General features: G+C 36.6%; 3 protein-coding genes across 3 annotated transcripts in view; all 3 read left to right on the top strand.

Annotated features, from left to right (window-relative positions):
• The window catches only part of LOC127987763 (NACHT, LRR and PYD domains-containing protein 1), a 99,477-nt gene extending 95,823 nt beyond the window's left edge, over nt 1–3,654 (top strand). Inside the window, exons 3-5 of the mRNA XM_052590169.1 lie at nt 562–735; nt 1,594–1,755; nt 2,905–3,654. Coding sequence (XP_052446129.1) covers nt 562–735; nt 1,594–1,755; nt 2,905–2,911 — 343 coding nt within the window. The 3' untranslated portion in view covers nt 2,912–3,654. The remainder of the gene's footprint in view (nt 1–561; nt 736–1,593; nt 1,756–2,904) is intronic.
• Nucleotides 3,655–14,773: 11,119 nt separating this feature from the next.
• Nucleotides 14,774–16,470, top strand: LOC127987756 (gastrula zinc finger protein XlCGF7.1-like). Its single transcript, XM_052590159.1, has one exon. It carries the CDS (start codon nt 15,656–15,658, stop codon nt 16,271–16,273), a length of 618 nt encoding a protein of 205 aa, XP_052446119.1. The 5' UTR covers nt 14,774–15,655; the 3' UTR covers nt 16,274–16,470.
• A 1,128-nt stretch (nt 16,471–17,598) lies between these two features.
• Nucleotides 17,599–22,845, top strand: part of LOC127987699 (NACHT, LRR and PYD domains-containing protein 12-like) — a 93,394-nt gene continuing 88,147 nt past the window's right edge. Inside the window, exons 1-6 of the mRNA XM_052590057.1 lie at nt 17,599–17,676; nt 17,761–17,892; nt 18,059–18,169; nt 22,043–22,144; nt 22,255–22,339; nt 22,610–22,805. Of these exons, the coding sequence (XP_052446017.1) occupies nt 18,126–18,169; nt 22,043–22,144; nt 22,255–22,339; nt 22,610–22,805 (427 nt within the window). The 5' untranslated portion in view covers nt 17,599–17,676; nt 17,761–17,892; nt 18,059–18,125. The remainder of the gene's footprint in view (nt 17,677–17,760; nt 17,893–18,058; nt 18,170–22,042; nt 22,145–22,254; nt 22,340–22,609; nt 22,806–22,845) is intronic.

The raw sequence follows: 22,845 nt of genomic DNA on the forward strand, positions 1-22,845 counted from the left end.
TAATGAAAATAACTATCACTTTCCCTCATAAAAACATATCTTCTCTTGTCTGATGATGTGAAGGAGTGAAAACCTGTCAGTCTCATGAGATCTCAGCAATAGCAAACAATTATCAGCTTGTCATCAAAAAAATTAATTCCTGACCTGCAGTAAAAAAATAAATAAAAAAATATGATCATAAAATGTACTTGTTGACCGTAAACTTCAATCTTAAAATGTCTTGAAGTAAATTTAGATTTATGAACAGAATTTTCTTGATTTGTTACATTTAAACTCTTTTTTTTTTATGTTTTAATGTTATTGTAAAGTGGTTCTATAGTTGATCCTGTATCTTATTTCTTTTTTTTTTTGGTCTGACTAAAGATTTTTCAGACTTGAAATGTAACTAATATCCTCAAATCCTATTTTGTTTTAGATTAAGTTTATGGCAGAATGATTATTTATTTACTTTTATTGTTTTTAGGTTTTATTTATTGCACTGTATGGTGTTAACACATGATGAATTACTCACACATGAACATAACGTGTCTGATTCATTGTGTTTTCTCTTTCTGTCTTCAGTCTGTATAGATGCAGTATTACAGAGAAACAGTGTCTCATCCTGACTTCAGCTCTGAAATCAAACCCATCACACCTGAGAGAACTGAACCTGAGCTGGAATCAAATAAAAAACACAGGACTGAATCACTTATGTGACGTACTGAAGGATTCACGCTGTAAACTGGAGAGATTGAGGTCAGTAACATTCACAGACAAGAATCAAAATGATGAAAATCACTTTAACTCTTATGTGCTGTTGATGATGATGTTTGCTGAAATAAAAACAAATGTTCCCTTTATCTAAATGACATGAGACTTTGTATGGTTGTCAACACTTGGTGCTCTACAAACAGAAAATTAAATTGGATTGAGATCTGCATGTGTGTTTGTGTGAAAAAAGTCTGTCTCTGGAGACCCACATAGAAATGAATGAGGAAATGATCAAATCAATACTTTCTCTTCTTAATTTATCAAATAAAATCAATAAATTCACCACAATTCAGACCACAAAATACACGAAAGTGAAGTGCACAATGCAGAATGATTAAACTCGCATACAAATGATGTTACATAATTAGTCAAAATGTCAGTCACAACACAGATAACACACACAGTCTGAAGAGGTAACACCAGCAGATCCGCGATGGAGGAAAACACACACGCCATGTTATCCCCATTAATCAAAATTAGAAATTAGTCTTAATAAAGTGCTCTTTTTATATAAAAAAACTATTTAAAAATATATTTTTAATTAATACATTTTATACATTTACAAAATATCATAAATCCTTCAAAAAAACTACATGAATGTAGAGTAAAAACATTAATAAATGACACATTTTGTAACAAAAAGTCGTTTTGTTGGCTGTGTTCTCTGGAGAGCCCAAACAGCACGAGTGTCGTCCCCAAACGAACAGCACATAAGAGTTGAACAAAACACTTTATACTCAATATCTCATGATGAATGTGTTCACATTATATTTGTGAAAGATTCTTTTATCTTAATGATTTGTTTGTAAGATGATCTCTCTTCCTCTGTTTGTCTCTTTCTAGTCTTTGTGTCTGTGGCATTACAGATGTTTCTTCTTTAACTCAGTCTTTGACAAACACAAAAGCTCTGCAGTTTCTAAAAGAGATTGATCTGAGAGGTAATATGATTGGAGACTCAAAGCAGAAGCTCATTGATGTGCTACGAGACTCAAACTGTGAACTGAGGTGAGTAAACTTCACTTTGTGATATTAAAGAGATTCATTTACCTCTGATATGTGAACAAATATATACTTTCAGATATTAGTGAAAAGAGTTTATCAAATTATCATCAAGCTTTATTTCAAAGGGTTTGTGTCTGAATGAAATGTAAAGTTGATAAAAATGTTGAACACAAAGGAGGAAAGAGAAGAAAAGCAGACTGTCACAGCTTTCTACAGCAACAGCTGCTTTATTAATGAGATCAGTAATAGTGAATCATTAGAGTTTGAAATAGATTTGTTCAGATTGTAGGAAAACGCTGGTAAAATCAGAGCAGATTCAGCATCAGCTCACAGTCGTCCAGCATCACATGATCAATGTCTCTGTCTCTTGTGTGTTTTTACTTTGACAAGCAACATGTCACATTACTTTACACTTACTTTCTGTAAGAGATAATGTACCTCCAGCCGCTTGTTATCACAGAATAAACCCGACAGGGTGATCAGGACTTGTGTCCTCCTGAAGAGACTTATTCTGTGATAACATCCGGCTGCATCTGCATTATCACACTTATTATATGCTTTCTTGATACACAAGTGAAGAATTAGACACACTTTAGATTCAGCTAAACACTTCTGCTCAGTTAACATCAACTTGAACAACAAGACACACTTTGAACAATGTCTCCTCAAGTCTACTATTAACAGGAATCTCCTGCGGTTTGGTTTGAGGGTAAATCCAGTCAGTAACTGAGGCACAAGCTAATAGCAGTTGTGTTTGAATGAAACGAGTGAGAGCGCGGTGCTGTGATACGAGAGAAGTCAAAGAAACGGCCGACTCAAATACCGTATGACTGTGTGTTATTCTGCTGCTAATGACACACACCTAATGAATAACACACCTCCGAATGTCACCACTGACCAATCAGAATCCAGTATTCCAGCGAGCTGTGCAATCATTTCACTTATTTACTGAGACCAACACAAACATGTTTAAACTAGAGACAAACAGCTTTAACTAGAGACACATTTAACTGAAAGATTTGTGTTTTAAGACTAAATCACATTTATATTTGTTCCTTGTCATTTATTAAAACCTGACAGAAGTATAGTAACAAATTGTTAATTTGTTTCACTGAACTCTGATTATCTTCTCTTCGTTTCTATCCCCAAAAGTCTCTGATAGAGATCCATCACCGAAAGTCCCATCAATCACAAGAAATACCTCATTGAGTTAAATCACCAGAAGCTGATGAATGCTGTATCTCATAAAGTGAAGTGTTCTTGAGAGGAGCAGTAAACATCAGCTGAAGATCCACAGAAGAGCTTCACTACTGTGTCTATGAGGAGAAATAAATGTGTGATAAATGTGTAAATGTGATCCATACAGGTGAAGAGACTCAGACTTTACAATCAAATAACGCAGCATGTGTGTTAGAAACATGATATTGAATGATTAATGTTGCTTTAGTATTCAAGCAGATGATCATTGTGTTTAATGTAAAGCTGGAACAGAGGAGGAAGAAGCTCAGATGAGTCTGTCTGGCTCTTCAGTTTAATAATATTTCTATTAAACTCATTCATAATGATTCAGATGTTTAAATGTGACTGTCAAGTGCAGCACTTAAATGTGTCAAAAGATATAAAGCAAATCTACAATGTGTGAAACTTATCTCATGTTTTCTACACATTGTTATTCTATTTTACTTTATATTTAGTTGTGTCTGTTGTTAATGTACAGATATCCAGTATATCGTCTTTGTTCTGTGGATAGAGTCTCCTTCATCAAATCAACTAAACATTTTCACAAGTTAACAGCATTTGTGTCTTTCACTCTCCTCTAAATACTCAAACACATTTAGTCTTTTTAACACTTTTATATTTTCATGTAATAAAATGCCACATACGGTTAAAAACAAGTGAAAAGTTTACTTGTCTGTTTTAAGTATTATTAAACTGTTTTAAATATAGGCTAACTTGTAGACATGAAACATAGAGCATAAATAGCTAATGCATAATAACAGAAATGTTCCCATTATATGTACAGCAGGTATTTTTTTATTTATTTTATTTTTATTTTTCTCAGTTAATATATTTCTAAAGGTGCTGTACTTAATTGCGCTGCATGAGTAGTTGTTGGTCAGAGATGTTTTGGAGCAGAAGATCTACAGGATTCTGGAGGTTCATCATGTGGAAAGTTGATAGTTAGGTAAAGTGCTTCTGTCGTTCTCTAACATTCAGATCTGTAAAGTAAGGTGGAAAGGACAGTGTTGGACCTCCACATATTGTTCAGTGTTATAAAGCTGTTTCTGCTCTTGCAAATGCGTCTCTTGATGTCATTGTCTGTCCTCCATCATGCCTAATGATGAAGCCCAGCTCTACAAACTCCTCATTTCTACAGAGGTCTGCTCCTGTACTTTAATTGCTGAGGGGTTTGAGGTGTTCAGTGTTATCATCTCTGTTTTCTGCTTGTTGATCTTGGAGTCTAGTTGTCTGAGTCCAGATGTTTTCTCTGGTGAGGGTGTAAGAACAACAGCTAATCATCAGTGAAGTCAAGATCTTCTCTGGATAATGCTCGACTTAAACAGACACTTCATGAGTCAACTGTCAGCTTTCCTCACAACAGAGAGCTCAGACTCAGATGTTGATAAAATAATCTTATAATATTCATACACCAGACAGGTGAGTATCTAGAGTACAGTATGCACAGTGTGTAGTGTGTCATTCAGGATTTTTATTTGGATATAAATTAAATCCAAGCAATGGCCATTTAGTTTTATTAATGAATCTAACTGAAACCGTCAAATGGTCAGCAAATGAACTTAATGAACTTTGATTTTTGAGCAGCAAATCAGCATATTAGTAGGATTTTTATTTTATTTTTTTCAGATAGCAATCAGGAAAAACAACTATAACTGGGACTGTAAAACCCGACAAGTTCACTTAACTCAAATAAATTGTTGAAACAAATTACATCGAAAATTTTAAGTCAAATTAACTTAATATTTTTTAGTTCAATAAAATATATATTTTTAAGTGTCTGTTACCATACACTGTAAACCCTAATAAGTTCACAGAACTCTTAAGTTTAAAAATTACATTACATTAAAAATTACATTTCCAGTTGCCTTAAATTATCAAGTTCATTTTCAATTAATTTAGGTTAAATTATCTCAGTTATCTTATAAATATTGATATTTCTCAACTTATAATTAGATAGTATTTCACTCAAAATTTTCTCTACTTTTCAACTCATATAATGTAGGAAATGCCCTCAAATATAGTCTATTGTTGTCCATCCTAAACCTAAGCACAGGCTCTACTCTTCACCACAACGGTAACACTAAAAAAACAACATAATAGAAACCTTTGTAAGTTCTGACATAACACAACATTTAAGTACTAACTTAAGTCCCTCTATGTTAATCTTGTGTAAAAACACACAAAATAACACTTAATTTCTACATTTATTTTCCTTGTTTTCTGATGCAAAGCATGCTGGGAACTTGAAAACGCAATAATTTTAAGTTCACCTTACTACAACAATTTTGAGTTTACAAAACTTATTTAAATTAAGTCCAAAGAAATTTCATTATTATTTGAGTGCAATTAACTAATTTCGGTTGCACTTTATTTTACTAACATGTACTTAAAGTGTACTTATAGTGTATTTATCTAAGAAAGTTCTGGTAATAAAAGGTAACTACATGGGGTAGGGTTAGGTTTAGGGGTAGGTTCAGGGTTAGTACCTAGTTATTACATAGTTATTGTAATTACTATAATAAGTACATAGTATGTACACGAGGAACAGGACTGTAAAATAAAGTGTTACCCTAATTTCATTTGATTAATTTCACTGTTCGGTTTTACAGTATAACATTATAATGAGGACAGTATTGTAATAAAACGCTGTGAATGTTTAGAGTTTAGTTGTCGTGTTTCTGCTCGTTGTTGTGTTGAAGGACGCTTCCACAAAAGGAGTTCATTCAGAGACACACAGACACGTTCACTTCTGCGTTCAGTGGATTCTGTGCAGATAGATATAAGTCCAGTGTTCGAATTGAGGGGGGGCTGGGGGGGTCCGGGACCCCCCATAAGCATCAAGGGACCCCCCATAAGCATCAAGGGACCCCCCATAAGGCCCAAAAAAATGACTTTGGGGGGGTCCCCTGGTTTTTCATTAAAACTAAAATAAAAACAATATTTGACATATCTATTTTTTTTTATCAAAGTATTGCGCTGCCGCTCCCATAAAAAGCTCCTTCAAATTAGATGTGAGTCTGAAAATACGCTCAAGTACGCCACACGCTGTTTTCTGAAGGAATTTACAGACTGCGGGAGCGACGTCGCTGTGTGATTGGCTGACAGAGTGATCCTTCCTCATTATTTTACCTCACGATGACGGTAAAATAATATTTCTTTGTTTCATGATTGTTTAGTACACCTAATTTACTGCTACTGAATAAGTGTTTATCCTAGAATCGGACAGTCACTTTTATTATAATCTTGTCTGTCAATAGTTGTTGTTTTTTTATCTTATGATGCTAGCTCACTATCGGATTGTTAGTTGTAATTAGCCATCTAACGTAATTCTGAAAAAAGAAAAAAGCTAGCGTTGCATCCATTCTAAATTAAACAAATAATTTTAAATCTATAGCCATAACTGCTCATAAACAGTGTTAATTTAATTGAGGACATTATTACTGATGAAAATGTTAATCAGGTGAAGGCTTTTTTTGTATCAAAGATGATAAAGCAGGGTTGCTAATTCTCACAAATTGTGCGTGAGACACACATGCATTGATTATTACACCGAAGACAAACATGCAGATCAACCGTTTTTGTTATGAATTGTATCCTATTTTCCGTTATTATGTATAGCCTAATAAAATTAGTGTAGTATTTAAGGTTAAATGGAGAAAAGGGTTTTAAATTCAATGCAAAGAGGCAAATTAAAGTCATTTTGTGGCATTTGTTTACCCACTCTAATAAATATACATCTATGTACTGTATTTTTCGGACTATGAGTCCAAAAAAACATATAGGGTAAATCGCACTGGACTATGAATCGCATTTAATTAGAACCAAGAACCAAGAGAAAACATTACCGTCTCCAGCCGCGAGAGGGCGCTCTATGTGTTCAGTGTAGACTACAGGAGCATTGAGCAGCTTAGAGCACCCTCTGGCGGCTGGAGATGGTAATGTTTTCTCTTAGTTCATTTCTCTTGGTTCATGTCAAATTAATTTTGATAAATAAGTCGCACCTGACTATAAGTGGCAGGACCAGCCAAACTATGAAAAAACTTATAGTCCGGAAAATACAGTAGTTTAGTTGCTCAAAAGAGTATTGCAGGTCATAACTGCTTGCTTATTTTTAGGTTTTGAATTTGAATAAATATTTAGGTTCAAATTATAAATTTTAAAAAGTTACTAGTATAAGCACACAAGTGAATATTAATGCAATAAAAATACTGAATTTAACCCAAGAAAAGTACAGTAGGCCTATTCATGTGAATTGATAGTGAATCAAGAGATCGAAATTGATAAATGGTCATCAGCATCGTAATCGTATCCAATTCTTTCTATTTTTTTCCTCTTGTAGAAACACTATTGTGACAAAACATATATTTAATGTAGTCTCTCATTCACCACTGTAGAAGTTTACCCAACTATGACAACTTCTGCTTGAAAATATGAAAGGTTTGTGTAACTACATTCAAGATAAATTAGTTAAATGAAATAAAATGCCTACATGTGCACTGTTCAAAGTTTATCACCATTAATAATAACCTTAATAAGTAGCATGATAATCAAATAGTGCTTTTTTTAACCCTCTCAAGGCAGGTGTTGCAGATTTGCAACAGTAAAGTAAATAAAAACCTTATTACTCCAGATACATATTTTATGTATCTGGAGTACTAAAAACTTTACTTAAGGTTACTAAAGTTACTAAGTTACTAAAACTTAATTTGAGCCTGAGAGGGTTAAATATATTCGCAGTAACGACAACAAATATAATATTACAATTTACATCTTACATTATTTTCAGATATGGACAAGGTAAAGAAGAGAAGAGCCATCACTGACTTTTTTGAAGGGTAAGCCTGTTTATTATTATTATTATTATTATTATTATTATTATTATTATTATTATAATTTCAAGATTCTTCTGGATTTTTATTTTAATTTCTACTCTTTAAAAGTGTCTTGGTGTGTCACAGAGTTAAGACACTTAATCAGAAAAAAATATGTAAGGAAAATGTAATATTTATTTCTTGTAGCATACAGCCTAAGAGGAGCCTCATGGATAAAACGCTTAACCAGGACACTCAAACAGCACAGCACTTACATTTATCACCCAGGCTACAAGAAAAACTAACAGACCTGCCCCAATCCAGGACAAACCCCAATACAGACAGACCAGCCCCAATCAGAGCAGACCAGACAGACCAGCTCCAATCCAGGACAACATTAGTCAGCACATCCACAACAAACTGTTCACATCCAGCCCAGTCCATGAGCACAGCTTTGTCCCTGCTTACTAGTACAGACAGGGTAATACACTTCAGCAAGCAACAGCTTGAGGCATGGACACAGCAGTACTCCCCTTGGCTATACTTAAATGGAAATAACGTAGGAGGCACATTCTGCAAATATGCCAAGCGCCTTTTTGGAGTCCAAAAGGGAGAACAGGTGGCAGAGGAGTGGGCTTCTGGAGAGGTCACAGCAAAAGATGTCAGGGCCATGAGAAAGAAAATCTACAAACACAGAGACAGCTTAACTCACAAGGCATCAACAGATATTCAACAGCAGAAAGAGAAAGAGGTGTTGCCCACTTATCACAAGGCTGAAAAGAGACTAGACAAGAGCTTTGACACAATTCGAACACTGTATAAATCCTAATATTAACGTTATGCTGTATTAATAAAATAAGGGATACATGATGAGTTAAATCCCGTTTATTATAAACCTGCTATCAGATGCTTCATTAGTGGCCGTGTTTCCAGACAACAATTGATCTGAGAGTTTAAGAGCGTTTTCTGAGAGTCATTTTACGATCGTTCGTTACTGATTCACGTGTGTTTCTCAGAAATGCACTTAACAAAATCTCAGTTTCTGTGCTTTAAGAGCTGCTTAGAGTCGCTGTCCGTTTGTCAAGTGCTGAAATCTCATCTTATAGAGTGACTCATGATTGTAGCACACGCTCGTTTACTGAAATGTTCATCTAATGCTGTGTTCAGACTCTGTCAGCAGATTGTCATTTGACTGACAGCTTCTGATCAATGTGGAAGCAGCCAAATATCTCAAAATGAAAGAAAACTCGGGTTTATCTTTGCAACAATACCCTTCACAAGCTGTTCAGATGAAGAAAAAAAGAGGATAAAACTCCAGAAGAAGGACACAGATTCAGTTCACATTAACAGGAGCATCCAGCAGTTCCAGCAGGACATACAGAAGATAAAAAAGAAGATAAAAAATTGGTAAATGTAACTTATTTATATCTGTAGACACGCTGTGATAGATGTGTGTGGGATTAATGTGAGGATTATATCTTACAGTTACTGAAATATTGAAGAAGACATATCGTAAAGTCATCAAAGGCAGGAGAAGACATTTACAATTACCCATCAAACAATACAGCTACATTAGTTGCAAATATATATATATATATATATATATATATATATATATATATATATATATATATATATATATATATATATTTATTTATTTATTTATTTATGTATTATTTTTTATTATTTCTATTTTTTTTACAATATAGCCAGAAGTGTCAATAATAAAGGTCCAAGCACAGTGGCTTTTGTAGATGATACAGTTATATACTTCTAAAGGCCATGTCTCTGTTCTAATAAGAATCTTTAGGTGTCTAGTTTTAGAAATATTATTCCATTTAATACATTAAAATTATTCACATTTTATATTCACTTTCCTTCAGTTGGGCATATAAGTTTTCAATATCATTAGGATATAAAAATATTAATGATAGTATGTATTTTTGAGATTGTAATATATTACATTTTGGAGATGAATATTTCTATGCATTTTTTACTACAAGTGAACTATTTACCATTTCCAGAGTCTTTAAATTGTGATCTAAACAAGTTTGGTGTGTGATTTCCTCTAGTGGACAACATTAGTATTACAGCCTTCATCTCTGTTAACTCCCTGAGCAGCAGAAATTCATCAAACTTGACTTATTTACTCAGAATGTCTTGTCCATGTGTATGAATTTCTGAGAAATGATGGATCCAAACACTGAAACTGATCTCCCTTTATAACTTTAAACTGGTCATTTTTAATTGTTTCAGCTGAAATTGACATTTTGTGATCACTGCATCATGTTTGTTTTCCTCCTTCACTCTCTAGGTCTGTAATACCATCCTCTCAAACACCATGGACCAGTTCTCCTTCACAAACACCTTGTTAGTGTCACTGTGCTTCAAGCAGACAGGTTTGAACAGGACACAATGGTGTTTCCTGAAGATGCACTGAGCAGGACTTTGAAGGTCTATCCAGAGCTCAGTGAGAGTAAGCTGAAGACAGAGCTTAGTCTCATCTACTGCAAGGAAGAGTTCAGAAGCTCTCGTGCTGCTGTGGACCTTCTCCAGCTGTTTATGGAGAACAATTTTGAACAAGATCCTCATCAGCACACCCATGAGCACAGCAGAAGTGATCTGAGAGCTGCTTCTCAAGCTTGAAAAGAATGAAGACTTCTCTGAGAAACAGCAGGACCCAGGAGAGACTGAATGCATTGTTCATGCTGTCAATGGAGAAGAGACTGGGACTGAGATGATGATTTCAACCAGAAAGAAAACCAGGGACAAATCTGACAGCCAGAAAGAAAGGAGAAAAAGTGCTACTGGCCAGTGATTGGGCAACTTCATAGTGTGTGTGTGTGTGTGTGTGTGTGTGTTGATTTATAATGGATCAGTATCAACAAGATCACAGTTGAAGTTCACACAGTCTGTCTGAGAGAGAATCTCCTGGAGAAATCAAAACAAATGAACACAACTGCACACAGAAGAAACATAAAACTGTAACTTAGTTCTTATGTTTATAACATACAGCCCAGTTAAGCAACATGACACGACCAAGAGAGTGAAGTTTTCCCTGGAAACCATGATTGAAAATTTGACATTTTAAAGTGTTAAAACGAGTAGTTCATATACATGTTAGTTCAATATTTGATATATTGTCAAAGTTGACTGTTTTTGCTCCATTTGGTTAATGAAAACGCTTCCAAACGCTTCTCTGAGCAACACACAGCAGTTTCGTTACTGAAGGATTCATGTTTGTGAATTTTGAATCATTTGAGTCAATGATTCAGTTCTCCATTTATAAAGACATGCCCTGTGTCTCAATGTTCATACTATCATCCTAAATAGTGTGTGAGATTAGAAGAAGTGTATAGAAATATAATGTAGGAACCAGTTAAATGTCCTTGTTCGTTTTTATCATATTTAGTCAACCTTATCCTGTTTAGTTTTAGTCGACTGAAAGTCTCAACATTTTAGTCTAGTTTTAGTCAATGAAAACTTGACTTGACATCAGCTCTGAAATGATTGCGAATCATGAGTCAGTTCGGGAGTTAGGAGCGAGTTCGCGGATCATTTGAGTCAGTTCGGGATTTCGGAGCGGGTTCGCGAATCATTTGAGTCAGTTCGGGAGTTCAAAGCGGGTTCGCGAATCATTTGAGTCAGTTTGTGGGTCGCGAATCATTTGAATCAATTCGAGAGTTCGGAACGGTTTCACGAATCATTTGAGTCAGTTCGGGAGTTCGGAGCGGGTTCGCGAATATTTTGAATCAGCTCGGGAGTTCGTAGCGGGTTCGCGAATCATTTGAGTCAGTTTGGGGGTCGCGAATCATTTGATTCAGTTTGGGAGTTCGTAGCGGGATCGCGAATCATTTGAGTCAGTTTGGGGATTGCGAATCATTTGAGTCAGTTCGGGAGTTCGGAGCGGGTTCGCAAATCATTTGAGTCAGTTTGGGGATCGCGAATCATTTGAATTAGTTCGGGAGTTCGTAGCGGTTTCACGAATCATTTGAGTCAGTTCGGGAGTTCGGAGCGGGTTCGCGAATATTTTGAATCAGCTCGGGAGTTCGTAGCGGGTTCGCAAATCATTTGAGTCAGTTTGGGGGTCGCGAATCATTTGATTCAGTTTGGGAGTTCGTAGCGGGATCGCGAATCATTTGAGTCAGTTTGGGGATTGCGAATCATTTGAGTCAGTTCGGGAGTTCGGAGCGGGTTCGCAAATCATTTGAGTCAGTTTGGGGATCGCGAATCATTTGAATCAGTTCGGGAGTTCGTAGCGGGATCGCAAATCATTTGAGTCAGTTTGGGGATCGCGAATCATTTGAATCAGTTCGGGAGTTCGTAGCGGGATCGCGAATCATTTGAGTCAGTTTCAGGTTCGCAAATCATTTGAATCAGTTCGGGAGTTCGGACCGGGTTCGCGAATCATTTGAATCAGCTCGGGAGTTCGTAGCGGGTTCGCGAATCATTTGAGTCAGTTTGGGGGTCGCGAATCATTTGATTCAGTTAGGGAGTTCGTAGCGGGATCGCGAATCATTTGAGTCAGTTTGGGGATTGCGAATCATTTGAGTCAGGTTGTGGGTCGCGAATCATTTGAATCAATTCGAGAGTTCGGAGCGGTTTCACGAATCATTTGAGTCAGTTCGGGAGTTCGGAGCGGGTTCGCGAATATTTTGAATCAGCTCGGGAGTTCGTAGCGGGTTCGCGAATCATTTGAGTCAGTTTGGGGGTCGCGAATCATTTGATTCAGTTTGGGAGTTCGTAGCGGGATCGCGAATCATTTGAGTCAGTTTGGGGATTGCGAATCATTTGAGTCAGTTCGGGAGTTCGGAGCGGGTTCGCAAATCATTTGAGTCAGTTTGGGGATCGCGAATCATTTGAATCAGTTCGGGAGTTCGTAGCGGGATCGCAAATCATTTGAGTCAGTTTGGGGATCGCGAATCATTTGAATCAGTTCGGGAGTTCGTAGCGGGATCGCGAATCATTTGAGTCAGTTTCAGGTTCGCGAATCATTTGAATCAGTTCGGGAGTTCGGACCGGGTTCGCGAATCATTTGAGTCAGTTTGGGGATTGCGAATCATTTGAGTCAGTTCGGGAGTTCGGAGCGGGTTCGCAAATCATTTGAGTCAGTTTGGGGATCGCGAATCATTTGAATCAGTTCGGGAGTTCGTAGCGGGATCGCAAATCATTTGAGTCAGTTTCAGGTTCGCGAATCATTTGAATCAGTTCGGGAGTTCGGACCGGGTTCGCGAATCATTTGAATCAGCTCGGGAGTTCGTAGCGGGTTCGCGAATCATTTGAGTCAGTTTGGGGGTCGCGAATCATTTGATTCAGTTAGGGAGTTCGTAGCGGGATCGCGAATCATTTGAGTCAGTTTGGGGATTGCGAATCATTTGAGTCAGTTCGGGAGTTCGGAGCGGGTTCGCGAATCATTTGAGTCATTTTGGGGATCGCGAATCATTTGAATCAGTTCGGGAGTTCGTAGTGGGATCGCGAATCATTTGAGTCAGTTTGGGGATCGCGAATCATTTGAGTCAGTTTGGGAGTTCGGAGCGGGTTCGCAAATCATTTGAGTCAGTTTGGGGTTCGCGAATCATAGCTGTGATAGGCATTTTTAACTAATTTAGTATCTAGTTCTAATTACGTTTACCACGCGTGTTTAGGTGCGATATGTGAACTCGTATTTTTTGTTTTAAAAAATGTGTTATCTTTAAATGACTGGGTTAAAAACTGGACACAATATATATTTAGTTTTTCAGCAACATACAGAATGTTAGAAACAGAATTAGTATATTTTTTTTCTTTGATTTGTTTCCTAAAAAGAAATAAATAAAGACTGACATCTTTATTTAACCTAAATCTGTTATTACAGTTATTTAATTTTTGTTATATAATTCATATACATATAATTTATATAATTTAATATCATTTAGTTATATAATAATAATCATACACATAATTTGATTTAATAATAACCCAATTTGAAGCAAAAACAGAATGTTCTGACAAGCTTTGTGAAATTATATATATATATATATATATATATATATATATATATATATATATATGTATATATTACTCTTTGTATTTTTATGTCAATATGGTAGAATATTATCCTATTTAAATCAAGTTAGGTCAAAAGTAATCTAAAGTAGTCTGATTAGATTATCTAAAATGTGTAATGTAATGGATTATGTTACTAACTATAATTTTTGTCATGTAATTTGGAATCAGTACCGGATTACAGTTTACATAGCTAGGCTATTTTAGTTCCCCTCACTCCACAACAATCCTTTCAATTAACAGTATTTAGAAAAGAACAAGAATTAAAAATATAAGAAGCTATAGCAATACAGACGACAAGCCAAAACAAATTCATTTAAAACAAAACGAAACTGAAACCAACATTGGGTCTCTCATTCGACACAAAATCAAATGTTTCCGTATTTGTGGTGTATTTGTATTTATTATGTACTTCATTCAGGTTCAAATATCTACGTAAAACAAAATGTTTTACATAACATCACGGTGGTACAGTGATAACACTTAATGGCACAAATTTTACTACATATTTAAACTGCACAGTGTTTATGTATTTTATTATGATAATGAAGAGACTGTATTGTCAAAGTAACTGTGTGTGCATGCTGCCCCAGCACAATCACTTGATTTATTTATTTATTCAGTGAAACTGTGGAAGCAACTTCTCAATTCAGTCAAAAAAAATCATCATAATTGTAATTCATAGAAGCGCTGCAGGTGCGTGATGTGATATGAAGACCATGTGAATCCTGTTGTTTGCTGCTTTTTGCGCATGTAAAATGAATTCCCGGGAAACAAATGTTAGTATTTTGAACGGGTCACAGACACTTATACTTTCTAATTTAATTCAATTGTAATTTAAAATAATCTTGTTGGTTAACAGTTAATAATCTGTTAATGAGCGTCGGTTGTCGGTTAGGAAAAATAACCAGAATGAACATCCCTAACACACGCATTAGCATACAGGTGACAGTTGACCAATCAGAGCATCAGGGAGAAGTTGGAGTGTGGGGACTTATTAAAAGTTCCCAATACTTCAGGAAAAGCTGCATTTTGAAATAGTTTTGCTTTGATTACCACGACAAACAATGAGCCAATTGTTCATGTGCAGTGCTTGCCATCTCCTCATTAGACATGATTCTATACGGATTATGATCATTATAAAAAAGCTTTTGTTTTCAATGTTTTATTTCATTAAGTACTAGATTAAAGCTTTCTATAGATATATTTATGTCTGTGAGGCATGTTTTCACTGAGTTTCGGTTCATTTTTGTAAAGCACTCCTTTTCAAAACCAGACGGCAGAAAGCGCTTCATGTTTGTTTTCTTTATTTTATAAAAGCACAACATTGTGTTGATATTGCAAGTTAGCAAAAATAAAAGTAGTTACAGTTACAAATAAATTACTCTTAAGTAATTTCAAAGCCTGTGAAGCGCACATAGCTTCCACTCTCTGCACAAACTATTGAATATAGCGTACATTTATCTAGGTTTAACGTTTAAACAATGTTATATGCTTGAACTGTTTTAGTATATCTATAGATTTTATTTTAGGCAAGTCGTGATGATTTGAGAAGGATAAATTGGGACGGGCTCAGGCCTAAATTTGAGGCCTGTGTAAGGCTCTACACCAAACCAATTGTGGAGTTGATCAAACATTGAATAGTTCTCACTACAGAAACATGGGTTTGTGTCCATTTTTAATGTAGATCATTGTACCTCATTTCATAAAAATGGTCATAATTTTGCATAGTCTGCTTTCACTCACATTTCTCTGATTTATATTTTATTTATTTATATTGTAATGCTTTTACTTTCATTTCAGATCTGATGGAGGAGAGTGAAGAGCAGAAAAATCATCACGGCAAAACCAGCGAAAACACTCGCTCACAGACCGAAAGAGTTTCTTTACTGAGAAGAAGAAACAAGAAAAGTTTGACCTGCACTCAGTGTGGAAAGAGTTTGTCAAACAACTTTACTCTCAGTGTTCACATGAGGATCCACACTGAAGAGAAACCGTTCACATGTGATCAGTGCGAGAAGAGCTTCACAGATTTAGGAAGTCTGAGGAATCACGAGAACATCCACACCAGAGAGAAACTGCATGAATGTGATCAATGTGGAAAAACATTTGTAAGAGCTTCACACCTGAAGAATCACCTGAAAGTTCATTCAGAAGAGAAACCACATTCATGTTCTTTATGTGGAAAGAGCTTTTCAGAACTGGGCAATTTAAAACTTCATCAGAAGAGACACACTGGTGTGAGAGATCATATGTGCTTCGAGTGTGAGAAGACTTTTATTACAGCAACACATTTGAAACACCAGAGGATCCACACTGTTTCACTCAAACATCTACTACACAAACACACTAAACACATTCAGAGTAGATCATCTTCAGATCCAGCACAAGTTAACAACTTTATTAATCTCACAAGTGACAGTTAGCATAGTAGCATCATATAACAAACACAATATATCACATAGAAATACAGAAAACAAATAAGTAAAAACACAACCCAACATGCTTCAGAAATAAATTTGTTAAAAAAATGTATTCTTGTCTTTTCTGAGGTAAAATATTGTGACTATTCATAAGCCGTTTGATTGCTGCTATAAATGCTTAGTTAGAAGAAATATAAGTTTTCAAGAACATTCATTATTTGTAGTTCACCAGCCACTCAATAATTGTGATACGCTTTGTGCTTTGTCGCTTTTATTATAACACAAAATCTCATCTTTCAAGTTCTGTTTAAACACATAAAACATTTGTATTCTAGTATTATGATGTTGTACATGAATGAAGTAATATTCTGAGTCGTGTCTGGTATGATCTGAATTCTCTCAGAGCGACTGCTACAATGATCTCAATCTTACAGTTAATATAAAGAAGGTAAATACAGATCCTAAGAGTTTAGAGATATTCTGCTCACTGTCGAGTGTGTGTCAGGTCCCAGGGTCTTTAATGTGAGTTACCATCTGTCCCCAAAAAGATGTAAATGATCACGTGATCAATGCATCAGTGTTTGCTTTGGTCTGAAGTACTTCAGGAAATGTTGTAAGAAGATCCGGGTCCTTCTGTATCCAGATGAGCTCGTAGTGTGCAGTGTGTTCATATACACTCCATACTCACTCTTAGATCTGTCTTTGAGAAAGTGATGTCTTCTATTGATTTGATATCTCTGAATTGGCTCTGTAATTGGTATAATACATATTTACCTGACTGATAATAAATTGTGACATCTGAATTGATTCTGACTTAACTAGAGTCAGTAATCTCAGAGTAATTATGTGAAATGTATTACACCACAGTAAATCTACGCTTTAGAGCCAGCAATGTCTCTGTCTAAAAGCACATATATCTACATCACAGCAACCAGAGATGATAAATTCAGATAATAAGATGAAAATAACTGGACATTTTCACTTTGTATGTAGAAACTGAAAGTTCATTATAATTAATTGAGATCTAAACTAATTTAATGAATCATACATTTCATATATCTTAATTATTCATCATAACCTACAGAATAACTGAATAAATCCTTCAATCTGAATTCATAGACTATTGCTGTAATGAAAGAAATGTAATTATGTTTCTTCAAATAAAAACAGGACTGTATATAATTCTGTTACATAGCATATAATCATTACCTTTCAGACTGATATGTTTGTCTTGGATTATTTGATATGATTTGTCATTATTCATTAACCCTTCAGAGTAGTCAGATGTAGCAGAAGGAGGTGAATGGAGCAGATTGAGAGGGAGAATGTGAAGAAACAGCAGGTGGCGCTAGTGCACTGTTTTAGTTTGGGATCTGCTGTTAGAAGGAAGAAGAAGGAGAAAGCAGGTGTGTTTGTGCTTCACATTTCTGTCCAGTTGGTGGCGCTGATGCACGAGATCTGTTGTTAACTGGACTTTGAGTTTCTCCAAGATGAAGTCGTGTCAGGTGACAAACATCAATCGTGAAGATCGCACAGGTGTTTAACAGCGATCACAAACCGAAAGTGTTTGAAAGACTTCTGGATTCTGTCCCTGAAGCACAAGATCGTCTGAACTACTGCAAGTAAGTCTGAATACTTTCACCATTACACTTATTTAGGAGAATGATGAACGCGTTTCAGAGCTGGATGAAGCTGGATTTGTTCAGTTATAACTTATACCTGTCTGTCGCATAAGTAACAAACCACAGAGAAGCAGAAACATGATCTTGATCTGATTGTCATGTCCAGGTCATGATGAGCATCTGATCGTCTTCAGAGACACAAAGATCTCAGTGTTGAGCTGTTCATCTGCAGTATGTCAGAGAAGAGAGGAAAGATGAGTCTCTCACACAAACAGAGGTAAGACTGAGTCTGCTTTCAGACAATCATTTTAAACACTGCTGCAGGTTCAGAGGATTGCTGGAAAAAACTAAACTTTAAAGGGATAGTTCACCCAAAATGTACTCACCCTCATGTCGAAAAAAAAAAAAAATACTATGGAAGTCAATGGGAACCACCAACTGTTTGATTACCAGCAATCTTCAAAATATATTTTATGTTCAATTTAAGAAAGCAACTAGATGATGTAAATTATGACAGAATTTTCATTTTTGGGTGAACTATCCCTTTTACAAACTTTTTGTATTTATAAATGCTTCACAGAACTTCAGAGCTTCATAATTTCCTAATTAAAAATAACATTGAAATTAAAAAAAAAGTAGCCAATAGATTAAAATATCTCAGAACTAAAAATCAGAATCATAATTTAGTCACTTTACAGTCGCTCTTCAGCACTGGGTCTGTAGATACTAAAGTAAATCATTCCACATCAGTGACCTTGGTTTTAAGTCATAAATTTATTGTCAGACAATCATTTTCCTTTAGTGTGCAATATATCTGTGTACGATCTTCAAAGTTACGAAGGTCACAGTCTGCTGTAAAGGGATTTATTCTGTCTAACAGAGAACACTGATCCAGAAATGATTAAAATGCCTTGACTGAAGTCCAGATATTAATTTCACAAATGTCTGCACCACAAAGTAAATTATTAACGTAATGCTGTTCAAAGGTTTACACAAAGAGAAGACGAGGCTTCAGTGACTTGTAGTGTTGTCGTCATGTTGTAGAGACGCTGTGTGTTTGGATGAGAAAGCAAACCCTCTTTGTTTGGATTCAGTGTTTAAGATTTATTAATAACTCTGTTCCTGAGCCGTACGACCCAAAGGTTAGCTTGTGTACAGCACGCTTTATGAAGCTGCAGTGCATTTTCTCCCAGCTTCCTGTGTACTACATCAGATATACACAACTAAATACACTGTACATAAAATACAATAAACCACACCTAAATACACTGTACAGAAAATACAATAAACCACATCTAAATACACTGTACAGAAAATACAATAAACCACACCTAAATACACTGTACAGAAAATACAATAAACCACACCTAAATAACTACATAAAATGCAATAAACCACTCCTAAATAACTGTATTTTATGTTGACACTTCAGGACATAAAGTTGTTACAGTGAAGAAGAAAAATTATAACTTTATGAGTTTGTATCTGAAAGATTAGAGAGTTGCAAAATAAAAGCTTATCTCTGAAAGTTTCAGCTCAGACTTGGACTCTGAGTTCAACAGATACGGTAATTATTACAACGACATTGTTACTGTTATTATTATTACACCCAATAAACAAAGTGATGAATTTTTAAAATAGCATCATATGTTCCCTTAAATTGAAGTATGCTAACAGAACTGTGTAGCGTTGACACTTCTGTTCTCCATTCAAGTAAAAAAAGAAAGTCATTAGTGTAAGATCAGACTCGCATGTGTCTGTGAAGAGTGACCGGTCAAAGTATGGTAACATGCCGAACTTCAGTGAGAAAAAAAACATCTATGTATTTATTATCTTGGACATTATAATGTTGTGTTGGCTTATTTCTCCTCTAAGATGCTTGTGATAGAAATGAATGAAATAATACAATAAATGACTGATTTCCTCTTTATTGAACTCAGTCTGGAGCTTCTTTCCAGTAACACAATCACACAAGCAGCCACAAGGAGGTATAAATTAACCATGGAAAATAGATCATGCAGCCAATCATGAATATGCCTTTCCATCGATCCATCAAGTCAAGTCAAGTCAAGTCAAGTCTGCTTTATTGTCAATTCTTCCACATGTACAGTACATACATACAGAGAATCGAAATTGCGTTACTCTCAGACCCCTGGTGCATACAGATAACATTAACATTAAAGGCTAAAAATCTAGATCAAAATATAAAATGTAGATACAACTATACAATAAGGGAATGTTAAAAAAGACATATAATAAAATTAAAAATAAAGTTAAATAAAGCAGCACAATGCAAAAGGCAGATAGAGTGCAAATCAATGAAGTGAACAACAGTGCAGATAAAAGGTTTTTTAGTGCAAAAACAAAAGCTTATTAGGTCTGATAAAAGTGGCAAAGGGCTCAAGAGCAGTTATTTTATTTAACTGACTGATGAGGTAGTGGAATGATGTCAGTTCCATAGAGAATGAGGTAGTGAGCAGACCAATCCTGCATAAAGTGACTGATGCGTGTCATCGTATATTAGTGGGGGGTGGGGGGTGTTCATAGTTCAGTGGTGCCTGGGGCAGAAGAGGGGAGGGGGGGCAAGTTCGGGAGTGAGTTCAGCTTCCTAACAGCCTGGTGGATGAAGCTGTCCTTCAGTCTGCTGGTCCTGGCCTGGAGACTCCGCAGTCTCCTCCCGATGGCAGCAGACTGAAGAAGCTGTGTGAAGGGTGGGTGGGATCACCTGCGATGCAGAGGGCTTTGCGAGTGAGACCGTAGATGTGCTGGAGGGAGGGGAGAGAGACACCAATGATCTTCTTAGCTGCTCTCACTATGCGTTGCAGAGTCTTTCGGCAGGACGCGTTGCAGGCGCCATACCACACAGTGATGCAGCTAGTAAGGATGCTCTCGATGGTGCCTCTGTAGAAGGTGTACATGATGGGGGCCGGGGCTCTAGCTCTTCTCAGTTTGCGGAGGAAGTAGAGACGCTGTTGTGATTTCTTGGCCAGTGCTGCTGTGTTTTCAGTCCAGGAGAGGTCCTCTGTGATGTGCACACCCAGGAACTTGGTGCTGCTCACTCTCTCCACAGTCGCACCGTTGATGGTCAGAGGAACGTGCTGAGTGTGTGCTCTCCTGAAGTCAACAACAATCTCCTTCGTCTTCTCCACGTTCAGAGAGAGATTGTTGTCACTGCACCATCCGGCCAGGCGGCTCACCTCGCTCCTGTAGTTTGTCTCATCTTTGTTGCTAATGAGACCCACCACAGTCGTGTCATCCGCAAACTTAATAAAGAGGTTGGAGTTGTGTGATGGTGTGCAGTCATGGGTCAGCAGAGTGAAGAGGAGGGGGCTCAGCACACATCCTTGGGGGGCCCCAGTGTTCAGTGTGATGGTGCTGGATGTGTTGCTGCCGACCCGTACTGCCTGAGGTCTTCCAGTCAGAAAGTCCAACAGCCAGTTGCACAGCGAAGTGTTGAGCCCCAGCTGGATCAGTATGAAAAGAGCTGTTGAGGGATGATTGTGTTGAATGCTGAACTGAAGTCAATGAACAGCATTCTGACATATGAGTCCTTTTTGTCAAGATGTGTGAGTGCTGTGTGGAGGGTAGTGGAGATGGCATCATCGGTCGAGCGGTTGGACCGATATGCAAACTGGAAGGGGTCCAGGGAGGGGGGGAGGGCAGACCTGATGTGGTGCATGACTAGCCGTTCAAAGCACTTCATGAGGATGGGAGTAAGTGCAACAGGACGGTAATCATTGAAGCAGGATGGAGATGGCTTCTTCGGAACTGGAATTATGGTGGTAGATTTGAAGCATGTGGGAACAACAGCCTGACTCAGCGAGATGTTGAAAATGTCTGTGAAGACATCAGTGAGTTCTGCTGCACAGTCTCTCAGTACACGCCCAGGGATGTTGTCAGGACCTGGAGCTTTGCGTGCATTGATCCTGCTGAAGGATCTCCTCACGCTGTCTGGGGTCAGCGTCATCACCTGGTCGCCGGGAGGAGGTGGAGTCTTCTTTGCAGTGGTGCATCTTCAGGAGTCTGTAGACATAGTCATAGATGGACAAATACATGTCTATACTGTGCTTCATTACCATCCTCAACAGTGAAGCTCTTTAAATGAGACTGAAGGAGCTCCTGTAGTAAAGTGTTTTCTTTGTGTCATTAGTGTAAGATCAGACTCACATGTGTCCAGCTCTGTGTCTGTGAAGAGTAACTGCTCAAAGGGTGAAGGACCAGTCTTCAGTGAAGAAACATCACGAACCAAACGGTATTTGATGCGTTTCTTATTTTTCTTTAAACCCAGACTGTGTCAGAAAGTGTGTCAGTGAATAATTATCGGAAAAATGCAGTATTTTGATTTATTTTATTTACTATCAGGCTTCAGTATGAAACATTAGATCCAGATTTACAGTCTCACAGGAACCACAATAATTTTACAGACAGTCTCCTGCAGATCTTCCAGGTAATAAAACACATTTTTAAGAATATTTAATAATTATAATAAACAAATGTTATTGAATAAGAGTGTGACAGAACCTTTATTTCAAAATTTTCTTTTTAAGAACCTATAAAATAAGAATGAAAGCCTATTTTTATTAATATTTACAACAAAGTAATGCTTGTCTCAACTTGATTTTTGATGAATATTTTTAATTACTGAATAAATAATTTTCACCAAATATAGTTTTTTTTTTTTTTTTTATCTCTCATTCATTCTCTTCTTTCTTTGTAGCACCTTGAGGGCAAAATAATAACATTTCTGAAGAAAGAACTGGAAAAGTTTAAGAAAATATTACAAAAAGAGGACTTGCAATACTTTGTGAAGGACTTTAATGAGAACAGATGCAGTATGAAAGAAGCAGCTCTTGATCTCACGCTCTACTTCCTGAGAGAGATGAAGCAAGATGAAGCTGCTGATACTCTAGAAGGTGAGAGACTCGTAATCATCTGTCAGATTGTCACTTATAA

This window comes from Carassius gibelio, chromosome B22 (genome assembly GCF_023724105.1).
Source record: "Carassius gibelio isolate Cgi1373 ecotype wild population from Czech Republic chromosome B22, carGib1.2-hapl.c, whole genome shotgun sequence".
Lineage (NCBI taxonomy): Eukaryota > Metazoa > Chordata > Actinopteri > Cypriniformes > Cyprinidae > Carassius > Carassius gibelio.